The 18,713-nt window shown below is 41.6% G+C and overlaps 1 protein-coding gene across 1 annotated transcript in view; it reads left to right on the forward strand.

Moving 5' to 3' along the window:
- Adamts12 (ADAM metallopeptidase with thrombospondin type 1 motif 12) overlaps positions 1 to 18,713 on the forward strand; it is a 238,375-nt gene that overhangs the window by 166,947 nt on the left and 52,715 nt on the right. The window contains exons 13-16 of the mRNA XM_005356634.3: positions 469 to 602; positions 9,366 to 9,486; positions 12,282 to 12,526; positions 14,291 to 14,429. Coding sequence (XP_005356691.1) covers positions 469 to 602; positions 9,366 to 9,486; positions 12,282 to 12,526; positions 14,291 to 14,429 — 639 coding nt within the window. The remainder of the gene's footprint in view (positions 1 to 468; positions 603 to 9,365; positions 9,487 to 12,281; positions 12,527 to 14,290; positions 14,430 to 18,713) is intronic.

Consider the following 18,713-nt stretch of genomic DNA (forward strand, 5'->3'; position numbering starts at 1 on the left):
TAAATGCCCCAGGCTTTCTTATTTTTAGGTATACAGTTCAGTGTAGGATTGATCATTTACAACAAAGGGCATACAGAATTTTCAACTAGTCTTACAAATACAATTCATTATAAGGTTTTTGTTGACAAAAAGAGGAACAAAACTGCCTACATTTTAGTATGTGTCTTAGGAAAACAAAAGATGAGTTCTTTTATTTTTTTCAGGTAAAACATTTTTTCTTTTAATTAAATTACTGCTTGGCCCATTAGCTCTAGCTTCTTATTGGCTAACTGTTTTTATTTTATTTTATTATTACAAATTTTCACCTTCTCCCCTCCTCCCATTTCCCTCCCCCTCCCCGCATTCCCCCTCCCCCTTCTTCCCCAGTCCAATGGTACTTGTACACAGGTACATGAGTACACAGAAATCCCGGGGAAGGGTCTGAGCTGCAGAGTTATCTCACAGGGATTTGTGTTTTTCTCACTTCAGCACATCCTTGTGAGCTGTACTGCAGACCCATAGATGAGCAGTTTTCCGAGAAAATGCTGGATGCTGTCATCGACGGAACCCCTTGCTTTGAAGGTGGCAGCAGCAGAAATGTCTGTATTAATGGCATATGTAAGGTATTGGGTATGTTTCCTTCATCTACAACTTTACAAAATGGTGGGTTTTAAACTTATGAAGTCAGAAGTTGTCAACTTATTCTTTTATGGCATTTGCATGTATCTGATTTCTTTATTAATAAATGGTCAGCTACACAAGAAGGTAAGACCTCTCAAAACTCATTGAAGACAGTAGGTTTTGAATAATTCTTCCAACTGATATTTTATGTCTTGATTGGCCACAAGGATGCTATTTCAGACTTTAAGCAGAACCAAACTGAAGAGCCCAATTAAAGGCACATTATAGGAAAAGGCAACCTTGACTCTTTCAAGAATATTAAATTTAAAAAACAAACTCATCTTAACACTGTTTTCTCTAAAGCGCCTCCATTGTCAACATAAGTGTCTCAGAAGGAGAGTGCATGATGGGAAGCAATAACACAGGCTTTTGATTTTTAAGTGTTTTCTAGACTCACCCTGGTAATCCATCCAAACTTTACCTGCTTAGACCTGTTTGTTAATGCTAAGAGTAAAGTCATTAAAGATTACTTTTTGTTGCTTGGATTTAATTTTTCAAGAAATGGAAGAATACGTCTTGTGATCCAAAGTCTAGCCATAAATCTGTTTAAAGAGAAGGCACTTTTAGTTAGTGAAAGGGAAAAGGCACCGTGACACCTAATGTACTGTTAATAAGGCAGTGTTTTAGCCTTCATGCTCTAGACTGGGAGCTCATTCCACACCATCACTTACCAACTGTAAACCATCTTGGACATCTTTCTGCAAGAATCAGCTTTCTGTTATAATATGAGGATATTATTTCTTCTCGTTTTTATTATTTCTTTGCAATTTTCATACAATGTATTTTAGTCATATTCACCTTCCTCCCCAATCCAACTCCCAGTTCCCTATCCGCCCTGCTGTGTATCTCTTTTTTTTTCCCATCAAGCATCATTTCTGTTGCCCTTGTACTCTTAAATAAGTGGCTTTGCTCTAAAGTCTGCCAGCCTTCCAGAGGCCCTTAAGAAAATCTGATTCTCCTTCTTCTACCAGCTATCAGTTGCCAATAGCTCCATGATGAGATAATTTTTTTTTTGTTTGTTTGGCTTGAATTGTTCAGGTCTTCTGTGTGCTATCACAACTTCTGCCTGGTCATGGATGCAATGGCCTTGCTGTGCCTGAAATTACCATTTCCTTGTAGTCATCTGCTGCCTCAGGCTCTTACAACCTTTATGCCCCCTCTTCTGCAGTGATCCCTGAATCCTGGGAGGAGAGACTGTGATATAGATGTCCCATGTAAGGCTAAGCACCCTGCAATCTCTTATTCTCTGCATGATAACCAGCTGTGAGCATCTCCGTTATTAATCTTCCTTAAAAATAAGTTTCTCTGATAAGGGTTGGGAGATACACCACTCCATGGGTATAGATAATTAGGAGGATTTTTAATACTATGGTAGTAGCTTCTCCCCCTAGGGTCTATGGCCTGTCTAGCCACGCATTCTTGACCCTAATAACAGTGTTAGGAATGAAGTTCAACTTGTGGAGCAAGCCTCATATCCAATCAGAAAGTGGTTACTTTCAAGACATCCATGTCACTATTGCCCCCATTGCCCCGGTCTTTCAGGTCAGGTTTCAGATCTGGATAAGAGTGAGGTTCACTTTTCTCCTCTAGAGGTGTGGTTGCACCTTTAAACACTCGGAAAGCTAGCCATTAGAGATGAAGCTTTTGAGTGAGCAACAGCTTTACTTCTCTAAGCTCTACGATCCAAGTATGTGGTATCTTTAGCAACATGAGGTTGCCAAGAGAACTGATAATAGTTTGTAATGTTTGCAGGATCTATGGGAATTTACTGACCAACAACTCGAAAAGAGATAAGCCATTCCTGGTACTGTTTCTTTTATTTGTTGGCCTCTGGTAACTAGTAGAGGCATTGTTGCCCTGTTATAGGGTAGCTTCCTTTTAACTCTTTTTCTATAAGTGTACATTTATTTTTGGAGGAATATATAGTAGTAGTTTCCATACGATTTATTCAAAAGTGTCTTTAAGGTTAGTTTTTGCTCCTTCTGTTCCCTACTTTACCCTTCCGTTTCCCCCACCCACTTAACCCTCTTGTATTCATTAGTATGCTTTAGCTTCACACCACTGCCGTCTGTCCTCTGTTTCCCTTCTTTTTGAACTTCTCATGGCTTCTTACCAATTTTCTGATATCTGTGGGGATTCCAAGCAGAATACACATATCCAAAGATTCAAAACTAGCATCTACAAATGAGAGGAAACCAAGCACTGTTTGCCATTCTGAGTCTGCGTTGCCTGTAATGATTTTTTCCCGTTCCATCCATTTACCAGAAATTTTTATAATTTTGTTCACCTTCACAGTTCAATAATATTCCATTGTGTAAATGTACTACACTTTAGAGAGTTCTCAAAGGATGAAATACAAAAGTCAAGAAACATTTTTAAAATGTCAACATCCTTAGCTATCAGAGACATACAAATGAAAAGCACTTTGATATTTCATCTTATCCCAATCAGAAGGTCTAAGATCAAAAGCAAGTGAACAAGTTTGTTTAAAGAAATAAAAGTGAAATACAGTGGTGCTAACTGCTGGCTGGCTGCCATGGGTGTGGTAAGAAGGAAGGCTTGCTCACTGTTGGTAGGGGTGCGAACTGATGCATCCCCTATGGAAATCCCTGTAAAGGGCCCTCAAAAAACTAGAAAGAGATCCACCACGTGATGCAGCTAATAGACGTAATTGATCATTGATGTTCACTATTGCTCTATGGGCAATAACCAGGAAATGGCAACAGCCTGGGTATTGAAAGACTAATAATAGAAATGAGGATGTTATATTGTATGTATGTAGGAACTTCCCAAAGAATAATAAAAATGTGATTTTTAAATTAGGATTTTAATAGATCTACTTAATAGGGATTGCCAAATATTTTTATAAGATCATAGTCCCTAAGCTGTTACAAAAATAGTGCTAATTGAAATACACAATAAGCTCAATGCATTTTGCTTTGTAAAAATGTATGGCAATGTTTTCAACTGAGCAAAGTGAAAAATTATTGCATAAATGTTTAGTGTTCCTGGATGGTGTATTTTCCCTCTTGAAACTGCTTTTGTCTTTACCTGAATGGAGACCAAAACACAAGAGGCAAGATAGTTATTTCCAGGTTTTAATGGTTCCAGCCATGATTAGATTTTAATTTTAAAATCATTCAACCAAAATTTTCTGTTAAGTCAATTAATTCTTATGGCAGCTACAAAAAAGCCCGAAACATGTATTTTGGATTAGGCCAGTTTACGTATTTCAGGACCCAACAGCTCCAGCTTACTCTAAAGAAGTAATTCTGGCTGACATGGATATCCTAGCTATATTTTAGAGCATTTGGACAGCCTTTAAAAAAATCACTGATTTCTGCGCTATGTCTCAAACTTGTTAATTCAGAATCCTGTGACAGGGACAGTGGTATTTTAAAAGCTTCCAACACGGTTAGCATGCAGTCAGAGCTGAGAACTGTAGTCACCAGAAAGGTAATGCTAAAACTGACTTTTAGACCTGAGAAAATTTGCATGTATAAAGATACTATTTTATTTTGCATATGAAAACTAGTGTTTTGAGCAAAATATGAAGAGTTCTAGCTATCTACTGAAATCCATTAAATGAACTTAATAGAATAAGCCAATTTTTCTCAGTTGGCTTTCTCCTCTTTTCTAGATGTCAGTTAAGATCTTTTTTAGGAGAGACAACTGGCTACTTTCTATAGATCCACACTAATTTTTTAAGTTCAAAAACTTATGTCAAAAAATATACATAATAGCCTAGATGTAAATTATCCTCCCAAGATCTAGGTTGTAGGAATTTTCTAGCATATCTAGTCTCCTTATTCTATTGCTATATTCTCTGAATTAGCTCTCAACCAAGTTTCAGATACAAATAAGCCCCGACTCCTCCTTAGCAGAAAACAACAAACCACCATTTCAAAACAAGTTCTGCCACCAGAAGTCTGTGTTCAAATTCAAGCTCTGGGAACACAGATAATGTCAGCCACTCAGTAACAGGTGGTTACATTGTAGCTAGAGACTCTGGCAAAGAGCCAGAGAGATTGTTCTGGAAATTTTCAATCCAGGTGGTCTGAGAATGCCTTTCCCAGTGACAGTTTGATGCAAATTCCCTAGAAGTATCCCCTCAGAGTGTCTTGAGTGAGAGAATAAATTAACCGTGGGAGAGAGTGTTGGAGGCAGTGTGAGGAGCAGAAGGGAGAGACACACAGCGAGCCTGGAGGAACAGCCATGGGTGTGGTGGGGTCATGGACCCCACAGTAAGGGTTTGGGCTCCACATTTACAGCAATAGTGAGCTATCACAGAGCCAAGATGCAAGGTGCCCTAAGAGCTTCAAATGTGACTGGGGAAACGACTTAGCCACTCTGAACTACTTTCTACAACTTAAACAGGAAAAATAAAACTATAGCAGGGCCATCATAAACTGCTTCCTATTAGCTTGGTGATTTAAGACCAAAGAAACATATTGTCTTAGAATTCTTCAAGCTAGAAGTCTTAAATGAAGTGTGGGCGTAGCCACATTCCCTCTGAAGGCTTAGTGAAGACTTTGACACCCCGTGTCAGTTCTAACCTTTAGCTACCTCACTTTCTGTCTCTATCCGTCTTTATTAGGGCAGTCTTCACTCCATGTGTCTGTGTCTGCAGAACTGTTCGTCTGGGCACCAGTTATTGAGTTTAGAACCTCTGTAATTCCGAGTGACCTCTTCCTCTTTTGATTATATCTGCAATGATCCTCTGTCCTCCATAAGATCACATCCACAGCAGCACAGCCGCCTCTCATCCCACTGATGGCAGAAAGGCCATACGAAAGGTCCCTGTAGGCAAAGCACATGCTGTCAGGTTCAAATGCATTTCTTTCTCTTCAGAGTCCTCCCAGCACCCCTCCTTGCCTTATCCGCAGCAGGGAGGACTGACCTATTAGGCACTTCGTTTAGTTTTTAACTCTTGGGGGAGCGTTCTTGTTTGCTTTCTGTTGCTATGATGAACACCACGACTAAACACAACCTAGGGAGGAAAAGGTTTATTTCAACGTACAGGTTACAGTCCAACATTTTTCTACACCTCAGTAGCACAAAAGTTAGCTTTGCCCTCATTGACCTGGGTCCTCCTACATCAATTAACATTTAAGAAAATGTCCCACAGACATGCCCACCAGTCAATCTAATGGGAGCAGTTCCCAACTGAGACAACCTCAAATGACTCTGGGCTGTGTCAAGTTGACATCTGTAACTAACTAAGAAAGGAAGGTCTGTCTCCTCAGTAATCTAGAGTTCCATGACAAAATATACTAGGAAAATATTCGGGTCTCTTCTCTCCAACTTTGCCCCTAGATATGTGTGCTGGTATTGCTGGAGAAACACGATCACCCACTCAAGTAGAAAGGAATGGACTTGAGAGATTTGTGTTTAATTTTTGGTTTGCCTTACTGTCCACATTAAAAGCATTCCTCTGCTGGTAGAGATTAAAAAAAAAAACATACTTCAAAATCAACATGTCTCAGAATATGCTTCTCTGCCTTACTCCAAGTCAGTGGACGAATACTGTGAATATGATTTATAAAGGCCAGCCTATTAGAGAGTACACAAGGTTGGCATAAGCGTGGCACTTGTGTGAGGGCTGGCATTTTATTTCTAGCTAGTGCAAACATCTAGTTCACACATTCTTCTTTCCATTGTGACTTGTATAATTGAGTTTTGATTTTCATAAAAATCTCTTAGTGTTTTTTGTCCACCAGCTAAATCAGGTAGCAGATCGTTTTTGCACCTACAAGGTAATTGGCAGTGACTAACCTGAGAATTTGATGTCAGTGGGTTCCCATGAGGCTCTGCTGGCCAAGAGGATAAAGCCTCAAGCCTTTTTTCCTTCCTATGGTAAGATTCGAGATGGATTTCTTATACCCAACAGGAAAGGAAATTAAGGACTATGGTGGTTTCCCACACATTCTCATGCAGCCTGAACCAGAAAAGTCTATTTGAAATTCACCTGTTTCATAAATTTTCAGTTTGATAGCCTGATTTCAGGGGTTTTGAGAAATGGAAAATTTGAAGTTTCATCATACCTTCTTTCCATTCTGGGGATTTTAGAATGAAAAAGATTTTGTTAACAAATAGTTTGTTAACCATGTTAACAAAAATAAATCAGAAGTGAAGCAAAGATGATTCAGAAGGACCACTGTGCAGAACACAGAATGGACTGGATCCAGGACACGGAATGGACTGAATCCAGAGCATGGAATGAACTGGATCTAGAAAACAGATAGGCTGGGTCCAGAACATGGAATGGCCTGCATCCACAACACAAGATGGACTAGATCCAGAATATGGAATGGACTGAATCCAGAACATGGAGTGGGATGGATCCAGAACATGGAGTGGGCTGGATCCAGAACACAGAATGGACTGGATCCAGAACACAGAATGGACTATATCTCGAACACAGAATGGACTGGATCCAGAACACAGAATGGACTATATCTTGAACACAGAATGGACTTGATTCAGAACACAGAATGAACTGAACCCAGAACATGGGATGGGCTAGATCCAGAACACGGGATAGACTGGACCCAGAACACAGGATGGACTGGATCCAGAGCACAGGAACAAACTTGGGTTTAGTAAAGAGGGGGAACAGCTAATTCTCTCTCCAAAGGTGGGGGAGGGAAGGACACAGAATAGGTTGGATACTGACAAGGGTGAGGTGCACTGGGGGGCTCTGGAGGGCCTGATGATGGTTCCAAGGTTAAAGATTCCATCGATTCTTGGTCTGGTGTCATCTCGGCAACAGGCTAGAGTCCTCCAACATTTGCTGGTCTGCCTGCTACCCCCAGTCAAGAACCAAAAAGTCTAACCCTAGTGAGAAAATGAAGGGACTGCACAGCTGCATCATCCCTGGGGTGAGAAAGAGGACTACACAGGTGTCTATCTACACAGGTGTCTATCTACACAGGTGTCTATCTACACAGGTGTCTATCTACACAGGTGTCTATCTACACAGACTGGCTGCTCCACCAACTCCAGTTCCAAAATGGTTGTTGCAGTTGGGTGTTTCATACTGTGTTCAGTTCTAACTCTGACCAAGGGGAACTTGAAGCTGCAGTAACTGTCTGCTTGTCCCCTTCCTAAGCAAGGTCAGTCACCCTTTGTCTTTATGGGTGCTTTAGTCAAGGATTCAATGGCTCTTAGATCAAAACCATTTAAGAAAAAATGCCTGAAATAATCATGTAGAGATCTTTTTCCTGTTCCTTGGAAAATATATCTTATAGTATAGCTATATATGTTATAACATATATAATGTAGTAGAACAACTGAGTATATGAAGTTACATTGTATTGGGTATTTTTTTAAAATTGTTTCTCTTTTATTGAAAATAGATTGTTTTCTCATACAAAATATCCTGATTATAGTTTCCTCTCCCTTGACTGAGCCCAGCTCCTCTTCTCTTCCCCTCCCCTCATTTCCAGAATTCCCTCCCTTTGGGTTTTCTTTACTGATCCTATTTTCAGTTTCAAGTCTTGAACATTTTTATTTCTTCCTTACTGTTTATTTATTCCTTACTGTTTGTGTTTTCTTGTATTCCTTCAGGGGATCTATTCATTTCTTCTTTAAGAACCTCTATCATATTCATAAAGGCTATTTTAAGGTCTTTGTATTATGCTTCAACCATGTTAGAATATTCAGGACCTTCTGTGCTACGATAGCTGGGCTCTAGTGGAGATATACTGCCCTGACTGGTTTTGATTGTGTTGTGACACTGGCATCTCAGCATCTAGATTTGAGATAGTTATAGGTCTAGTTGCTGATTTTTAGATGTATCTTTGTTGGGTGAGTGTTTTGCTCCTTGGTTTCTGTTTCCTCTCTGGATTTTTAGAGAGTGGAATGGCTGTGTGTTACCTGCTCTGCTGGCATGTTCTGCTGGTGTATTCACAGGGATTGCCTGCTGCTGTTGGGGGCTGAGTAACTGGGATGAGTTTGGGGAAGGAAGGTTGGAGAGAATGCCTCTGTGATCCATAGGGGATGGGGTCATTGAGGAAAGGGAGACCACAGCAGGTTTCCTACTACAGAACCAGGGATGAGACTTGGAGAATTGGATCTCAGGAGCAGTAGGAGAGGTGTGGATCTGCCTTCGGGGCTTTTTATCATCCTGGGAGGAGCTGTGCTTGGGTTAACAGGTGTTGCCTGCTGGAGTTAGGGTCTGGAAAGTGGGGAGAGAGAGGTTAGGAGAGGATGACTTGTGGGATCTACAGGATATGTGGGCAGGGCTAAGGAACGGCTATAGTTGGTGTTCTGTTGCAGCACTAGGAACTAGACTTGGAGATTTGATCTGAGGGAACAGGGAGAGAGACCTTTGGTCTGCAGTCTACCTGGTTTTCTGGTAGGTATGGCCTCTGTATTGACTGTTATGATTAGCCTACAGATGATTTAAAGAATGTGTTATATGCAAACATCATGCCCTTTGTATAAGGGATTCGAGCATCTGAAATGTTGATTAGTCTTGAAGCCAATCCCCCCCCCCATGACTGTTGAGGGATGATTCTATTTTTTTTTTTTTTTTTTTTTGTCAATAGTAGGGCACTTTGGTTATTCCGGTGCCTGTCACCAGGAAAAGAAAATAAGCGCCCCAGTTTATGATTAATAATGTGGGAGATGAGAAGTTAAGGTAGAGTTAGGTATAACGTCTCCTAGTCACATCATTCATCCCAACCTTTTCTTCCCCACAGAGGGTCGGCTGTGACTATGAGATTGATTCTAATGCTACTGAAGATCGCTGTGGTGTGTGCCTTGGAGACGGATCTGCCTGCCAGACTGTGAAGAAGCTGTTTAGACAGAAGGAAGGATCCGGTAATACACAAACCCAGCCACCTGAAGTATCTAGGGACTTTGGAAAGCCAAAAAGAAAAAAAAAATTAATTTCCTTCTTTTTATTTTAAAAATAGCTTGTAAAAACTTCAAAATAGAATATATTTCTCGCCACTAAGGAATCAGCTCCCTTTGGCAGTTACAAGAAAAATATTGGTTGCTAAGAAAATACAAGAAGTGTCACACTGACCTGAAAGGGCTCGTGGCTGCTCAAGGGAATCGATAACAGTGTGGTCTCTAGGAGGGCATCCTTCTTCAAAATATGCATCATTAAGAGTAGCAGGAGAAAGACAATGACATTAGATTAAACCAAAAACCAGGGGAGAGATGAGGTCAAAAGCTGTTGGTAAAGAACATACTCAGAAGATGGGTTCTGTATTTGAGGATGGGGAAGCCAGGATGGAGCGGGTGGGAAGGCAGGAGTACTGAAATGTAGCTTCACTCCTGATTTGGACCTTGAACTCAAGAACAATGGCAATGGGTTTTTGATCCTACTGCACGTACTGGCTTTGGGGGAGCCTAGACAGTTTGGATGTTCACCTTAGTAAACCTGGATGGAGGTGAGCGGTCCTTGGACTTCCCACAGGTCAGGGAACCCTGATTGCTCTTCAAGCTGATGAGGGAGAGGGACTTGATGGGGGAGGGAAATGGGAGGCGGTGGCGGGGAGGAGGCAGAAATCCTTAATAAATAAATAAATTTAAAAAAAAGATTTTTAAAAAAAAGAAATGTAGCTTCACGGTCAAAGGGGAGGAAGGACAGCAATACTTCGGATCTCCAGCGTGTGAATAGTTGTACCTTATGAGTCTCAGGGGAGCTCTTCTACCTAACATAACTGTTAACATAGACTGTTCTTTTTTTTTAATTTTTTTATTGACCTCTACATTTTTCTCTGCTCCCCTCCCTGCCTCTCCCCTCCCCCCTTCCTGCCTCTCCCCTCCCCCCTTTTTAGAACATTAATTTTTATATAGTTCTTCCTTATTCTGTGACTCGTGTTAAAGACAGAGCTGTATCTGAGCCAGACACCTACAGACTACTGCGTTCCTGTGAGGAACCAGAAGATGGATTTAATAAATTGAACGTTTTCTCAGGAAGTTCCTCACATACATTGTGAGCATTAGGCCACTAGTGAACATTGGGTTGCCACTAGCAGACATCATTGGAGGAAATTTATGCAGACTTAGTCATGTGACTGCTTTCTGAGCACCTGCTTCTCAGAAGTGACAATGACCAGGAACCCTTGCAGTCCGCAGAGAGAAAAAGAGGTATTTGATTCACTGGCACACTGGGTTCCTGGTCATTGTCACTGGGTTCCTTTGTGATGTGATTACGGACACCTGAGAGGAAACTACTTAAGGGTGGAAAAAATGATTTTGACACAGGGTTTTAGAGATTCCAATCCATTCTTGGCAGACTGCACTGTTTCTGGGTCCCAAATGGCAGAATGTCATGGCAACAGGAGCATGTGGCAGAAACTATCAATCACATGACAATCAGATTTCCAGAGGACACCCACTGTGGTCTCTTGGCTCTAGCTAGCCCCTACCTCCTACATTTTATTGCAACCTGATAATGCCATCAGATTAGGTTAGAGCTCTTAGGATCCAAACACTTCCCTGACCCTATCAGCTAATACATGAGCCTGTACACACACACACACACACACACACACACACACACACACACACACACACGCATGCACGCACACAAGCCTTCACGAAGAATTAGCAAGATGACTAGTGCCTTAAAACCACTTAGAGAAAATGTAATTTTTGAATGGTAGATCTGAGAGAATCCTTACCCATCATCCTTCAGTTCCTATTGTTTGTACAGATGAATTCAAAAGAGTTAAATGAACTGAAAAGAGGTAGATGAACTGATGCAATTCATAGACATAATGTATAAACTGGAACACAAGGCCATCTTAAAACCCTCAGGGCTCCTGGGAATCATAAACATAAACTCCAGGAGTGTAGCGAGCAAGTGAACAGAGGCAACCACTACGTGTTCATTTCTTCTCTCCCCAGTGTGCCTCCTACCATGGCAACCATTGAACAGAGGATTGCCACTGGAGTTGACCTATACTTTAAAATAGATATGTGCTTTTTTTCCCCAGAAACCTAGATCAGAGCACCGGAAATAAGTTATAAATCTGTAATTTAGGAGGAAATGAGAAGGGAAGGCTTCCTAATGAACAGGATTGTGCAGTGGTATAGAAAGCAAAGCACAGAACTTAGGTTTTCATCATGGGCTGATTGAAGCAAACCAGGTAGCAATCAATTCAAAGTTCCTTCCGGAAGTTCTTAATGTATGGCAGCTTGGGTTAAATTATATCTAAGAATCTATTTTTGACGTGATGGTGATGGTGAAGAAGGAAAGTATGTGTTTAGCCAGTGAATTGCTTGGGGGAGCTGATCTGATGGCCACAATAAAAGGGGGAGGGAGCAATGTCAATAGGAAGCTAACATGGAGCTCAGACATTTTGAACCATTCATATAGAGTCACAGAAAAATAAATGTTGGGTCAACCATAAATTCTCAGAGTCCCATCTGCATTACTCACCTACTGTTACTGAGTTGTTGCCTTGCTAAGTCATGAAGCGCCTGAGAATTCTGCTCCTGCCAAGTCTCTTTCCAATTCAACACAGTTGGTGATTCTGCCCATCCCAGTGGCCATGCAGCATGGGCACCAAAGGCTGGAGATGCCCAGAAGAGGATAACAGGCTGTACTAGCTGAGAAGCCAGTATGCCTCCTTCATTATTGTCTCTTTCGTCCTTAGGTTATGTTGACATCGGACTTATTCCCAAAGGGGCAAGGGATATAAGGGTAATGGAAATCAAGGCAGCTGGAAATTTCCTGGCCATTAGGAGTGAAGATCCAGAAAAGTATTACCTCAATGGAGGGTTTATTATCCAGTGGAATGGGAACTATAAACTGGCAGGGACCGTCTTCCAGTACGACAGGAAAGGCGATCTGGAGAAGCTGATGGCTCCAGGCCCCACCAACGAGTCAGTGTGGATCCAGGTAACTCTGAAGAGAAACAAGGGAGCCGCTGACCAGTGTGTTTGCTGGTACCCTTCTCATTTCCTTCCCACACCATTTAATGGAGGACATTAACAGTGAGTCATTTGTTTCCTTAACAAAGAACAGGGAGGAAGAAAGATATTTGTGCTGTTTCTTCTTTGTTCTTTAGGACTGCTGAAACCTCAGGAACAAAATTCAAGATCTTAAAGCCATCCATTAAGAGGTTTGAACTTAGTTCTCAGGCTGATCTCTTCCTTGTGTGTCTAAAGTGTCCCAGGTTGGCTTCCCAGCAGTGGTGAGGAACTGAGGCGCCGCAAGGAAGTCTTGCATTAAAGTATCGCATCAAAGGTTTTGTCTTTGTTAGGCAGAGAACTGTAGAAAATGGGATGGCTGTGCTGGGTAGGTGAAAGTAGCTCGGGAATGAGAGATGGTTCAACTGAGTCAGATTTAGTCACACCCTAAAACCAGAAGGAGGTCCATTCAGAGCCAGAAGGCAGAAGACTCTTGGAAGATGGAAGACAATATTTCTAGCAACATATTTTGTCCTAGAACTACTATAAATTAAAGTTAGTCCTCCACCAAGAGCTAGAGAAGAAACTTCATTAAGACAACAACTGTAATACAAGTTAATATTTGAGTGCTAACTTCATGTCATATAGTAATCTGTTTGTGTAGATGGGTTTGCTTTAACCCTTATGCAAACTCCATCATAGGTACTTCATAGGTTGTTTTGAAGATTGTAAGTACACAGGGCATAGGGTGATGCATTGGCTGAATCCCACAGTGAAATGTCCATATGATTAAAATTCCTTATTTACATGGATGAAAATCTCTATATTTCAGCCAATAAACAATTGTATAAATATAGACGATATAAATATAGACAGCAAAAGTAGATGTGATAGACAAATACAGAGAGACATAGGTGGAAAACCACCCACAGCAACACATACTTCTATAGCTACTGCTAAATGAGAGACAGTCTGTAAGGTTTTATGTGCATGTGTTCATGCATGTATATGTGTTATCATTCATGATGCAGGTGACCCGAGGCAGGTCCTATGAGGGGTGGTGGTGGGTGACCCGAGGCTGTGAGGGTCCCTTGGCAGGTGGGAGGCAGATAGATATGCCATGCCGAGAGAGCTTGGGTATAGAGTTTATTTAGTGGGTATTTGGGAACTGCGAAAGAGTAAGGGTTATTGGGGAGGGAGAGAAGGGGAGAGAGAAGGGGGGTCAGAAGAGAAGATAGTGGAAGAAAGGGATGAGAGAGAGGCAGAAGCTGCCTCTTCAGACAGAAAGAGTGCAAGGGCTAGACAGGAGGCTGGAGATCCCCTTGCCTTGGTGGGAAGGAGGAGATTGGGAGTGGGTGGGGCTTGTCTCTTAAAGGGACAGAGTACCCAGGTGACAGGCCAGGTCAGCAGATTTACAACAATATGTATGTGCAGGGGTGCAAATATCCCAGAGATCAGTGTCAGTTTGATCAATGACCTGCCTTATTGTATTTGACTTTTTTGAGACAAGTCTCCCGCTAAACCTGGAACCTGCTGATTCAATTAGACTGGCTGGCCTGCAAACCCTAAAGCCTGCTTCTGTGGTGCTGGGATTATTGGTGCATGCTTGCACCATGCCTGGCTTTTTACATGGGTACACAGTAGGCACGTTACCTGCTTCTCCATCTCCCTAACTTCTGGGTAGCATTTTAAAATGACCTCTTTACAGTCTATACTCATGACGGTTTAACATGGCTCTTCTCTTGCATTTTAGCTCCTCTTCCAGGTGACTAACCCCGGTATCAAGTATGAGTACACAGTCCGGAAAGATGGCCTTGACAATGACGTGGAGAAGTTTCTGTACTTCTGGCAGTTTGGCCGCTGGACCGAATGCAGTGTGACGTGTGGGACAGGTGAGGAACAGCTGCTGTCTCTTGCAAACCCCACTAGCTTCCGAGTAGGTCAAAGAGATGATCTGAGCCTGTGGTTTCCGTTCTTTGCCTGCCCATCTTCAGACTCTCACAGACGCACAGAGATCCCTTTGAGCAGTGACTGTGGGGGGCGTGGCTTAAAGGAATGGGTATTCTGCTTACATCTCATTGGTCTGCTTCCGTCACGTGGGTACCACCCCACCACAAAGGGAGACTGGGAAATATGAAAATGCAGAAGGACGTGGGGAAAGCCTAGACATGGTCTCAGTGATAGATGAACTTTGCTCAGGCCCGTGAAGGCAGACGCCAGGCCTGTTGGTGTGTGGGCTCGCACTCATTTCAGGAACGTTAAAACAATGCCCTCTGAGGGAGCATCATTTCTGTGACTGTCTTTGGACCACACTTGAGTCTGTTGGGGAACTTCTTGCCTCCTTCCTGGATCTAATGTCTATAAGACCAGAGCACCTGTGTAGCAGACATTCAAGGTGTGTGGTGTAGCAGGAGAAATCCAAGTGAGGGACAGAATGCTCCAGGAAGCCATTCTTCTCCATAGGCTCCCTCACGACTCTACTCGGCCTCTTTCCTTGCTTCCCTACCCTGAAGAAGCAGTCACAGAATAGGGTCCAGACTCAGAAAACTGGGTCATGCGTAGTCTAGCTCATAAGCAATTCTTCCTTTCCCCAATTTAGCCTGGTAAACTAGGTATAGCTTTTAGAGGTCATAAGAATAAAATGTCTACTTTAAAAATATCTTTGTTTTTAATTGTGTGTGTGTGTGTGTGTGTGTGTAAATGGTATGTATGCATTTTTGTGCAAGCGCCTACAGAAGCCACAGGTGTTGGATCTCAAAGACTGGAGTCATAGGGCAGTTGTGAGCCACCTGATGTAGGTGCAGAAAGCGTTCAAGACAAGCGTTGGCTTGTCTGCAAGAGCAGTGCACGCAGGGCTGAGCCATCTCTCTAGCCTCTGAAACATTCATTTTCACTATATTTCATTTACTCCTTGAGAACTCCATGCATGTATATTATGTATTTTGATCATGCATGTATACATATATACGGTTTGGAAACTGTTAAACTAGAAATCAGTTTAGACCAATGGCAGTACCTGGCAACTGTTACATGGTTGTTCGTAGATAATCCATCCTTGATTCCCGTGGCTGCCTCTAGCATTGCTCCTGGCCTGTGGCCCAGGGTGGGCCAGGCTCCCAGAGAAGCAAAGGCAATTTTAGCAGGAAATAAAATGGGGATAGAAAACTCATTCCCCGAAGATCATTCATGAGAAAAATGAAGTCACTGTGAATATAGTTCCAAGTATGTGTTCAAACTGTGATTCTTTCTTATTCTCAACTCTCAGGGAAGCTCATGTTTAAACTTTACACTGAGGAGCAGAGCCTCCACCACTCTCTTCTGTTTCAAGATATAACCAGCTCGGGCACAGGATTTCAGAGCATCAGGGACAAAGAACTAAGTGGCTGGATTTTACTGTGAACATAAAGCTACACCTGAAGTTAGGTAGGGCCTAGAACATGCTTGGCCGATGTCCCTGAGTCATTTGGTTTCGTTACAGCTTCATCCTTCATCACCACCCCTGCCTGAATGGGTAAACGTCATTCCGATTATAAAACCTCAGTGGGATTTTCACAGTGGCCGTGTAGATTCACCATATGGCCTATTGCAGTTCCAGAGCTCTCTACTGTAGTATCCGAGAGATGCAGAGGATGAGACACTGACATTCACACATTTCACACATTGTAAAATACAAACACAGGAGACAGGACTCTGAACCATTCAGTGGCTGCTTGTTATTATCTTTAAGCTCAAAATAGAGAATAAAACAGGAAAAGAATGGAATGCACAAGGGACCAAAAGGTGGCATTGGGGCCACCAAAACAGGGTGGCGTGGATACCACACCAGCAATGTAACCTAACAGCCTCCCCGAGGTCTCTTAGGGTGGCGTCTCCCAAGTAGAAACAGTGGTTAGTTAAAATTGGAGAATGTGTTGTTACATCCTGTTCAAACAAAACCTTTAAGACACTTTTTAATGTAAGACTTCACACAGATAATAAAACTGTTCATCAGGGCAGGTTTAGCATATGCGAGCCAGTGATGATGAGCTACAGTTTACCACACGCATAAAGGAGGAAAGTGGAGACCTAGAAGCTTTCAGCTGTACATCACCGCCCCAGTGGCGTATCTACTGGTCTCTTATTCTGCTGCTCTCCTAAGAGCCATTGCTTTTTTTTTTTTAAACCCTCTGTAGCCTGCAAAGATTAGGCCCTCTCTTATTTGAAAGTCTCCGGGTTTCTTCTCTGATATGACAGCTGTGTGCAGTTTCTCGGGTGGTGCCATGCTTGGTCAGTGTGTTCCTTGAGATGCTGAAGGGCTGCTATACCTGGTGGTTGTTAAGAGTTATGGAACTTTTTTTTTTTTTGAGACAGGGTTTCTCTGTAGCTTTGGTGCCTGTCCCAGAACTAGCTCTTATAGACCAGGCTGGCCTTGAACTCCCAGAGATCTGCCTGCCTCTGCCTCCCAAGTTCTGGGATTAAAGGCGTACGCCACCACCACCCTGCGAGTTGTGGGACCTTTTAGGCTTTTCTTTTTTCCTTTGACTGTGCACTTCACCTGACTCACATGTAGTGGCTACAGGAAGGGAGTCACAGTTGAGTTAGAAAAACGACTTTCTTCATTTTGTCAATGGTTCCTTCACAGGGCAGAAACACCCCTGTTTCTATTATTCAACATTATTATTAAACACTCTTCAAACATAGTCAATTCTTTCACTTGAACAAATTTTCACACTTTTTCCCCCAAAGTTTCCTTTAACATAACAATTAATTTATAACCATATTAATTGTATTGATTTATTATATTATTTATATATTAATTAATTTATAACCATGTTCCTGGATTCCAGTGGGGAAAATGGTTTTGGCTTTGACACTCACTGATAGAACATGTAAGTGTGTTAGCAATAACTAAGGATAAAATCAAGCATATTCATTTATATCTAATCAATAGTTGAAGTCAGTAATAAGTCAGTGAAGTTTCTGAGCTGGAAAAGATGAATTGTGGAATTGAGGCTTCAATCATCTAAAGGAAGAAAATTGAATTATGGGGGATGGAAGCAGGTTTGAGTGGACTGGATAAATTAAAACCTCTCTTTATCCCAATCTCAGAGTGTGTGTTCAACCTTGGTCTTAAAACTTGCAGTAAGCAGAGTGTCTTCACAGGGAATTGATACCCCATGAATATGTGTTATATAATATATAGTAGTATATAGAGAGTGCATACTGTCATATGTATATACATACATATATATTATAATAGAGAGTGCTGTGGGAATAATTACACACACACACACACACACACACACACACACACACACACACACTAGTAGTGGTGGGATCCAAGGTTTCCTTGATTGAGTTTAGTGTTTTAGTGAGTAAATATGGATTCATTGGTCAAAAAAAAAAAAAAAACAGAGCCAAAGGAGCTAGGAGAGTCAAGAAAATAAATGAGACCAATATTCCATGGGAATTGAAGTTGAAAGTTGGCAGAATAAGTTGTACTAATGAATAATATAAATGGTTATCCAATCTTCACCATTTCCTTCTCACTGTGGAGTTAGTATTATTTGTGTGCTGATATTTATGAAGTACTTTTTAGTGATAAATCTATTGATTCTCAAAATTGTTAGAATTTCACCTCATTAACATCATTTTATATAGTACTAGGATTATAATTTATGTGACAATGTGAACTTTATCTTGTACTGATATTATCGTCACAAGTTGGTGTGAAGAAAGAGATCATATTTAGTACTTCAAAGGCTGAGTTGGTACAACTTCGAGTCTGCTCAGATGATGTTCTGAGTCACTGCCTGAAGCCTCTTTGATCTTTTAAGTTATGACACTTTGGAATTGCTTCACTCTTGTTTGCAAAGCTAAGTTGTTCAGTTGCAAAGTTCAGTTATTTTATCTCAGTCATCCTAGACTGAATTTTGGATAAAAGAAACATCGTGAATAAACTAACTGAATCACAGACTCTATTTTAAAAATCCCAATGTTACATTGAGACTGTAACAAATTGTGCCGCCTTTTTGTTCATGAGTAACTTGACATTTCCTGCTTTCGGGGCACATTTCCTTCCAAGGGAACAAGTTGTAAAACGTGGGTTACAGGTTTAAAGTCAAGGCACTTAACTGGCATTATACCACTAATATCCAGTATGATTAGTATTTGCGAAGGGATTTGCAGTCTTCTGG

Source organism: Microtus ochrogaster, chromosome 19, assembly GCF_000317375.1.
Source record: "Microtus ochrogaster isolate Prairie Vole_2 chromosome 19, MicOch1.0, whole genome shotgun sequence".
Lineage (NCBI taxonomy): Eukaryota > Metazoa > Chordata > Mammalia > Rodentia > Cricetidae > Microtus > Microtus ochrogaster.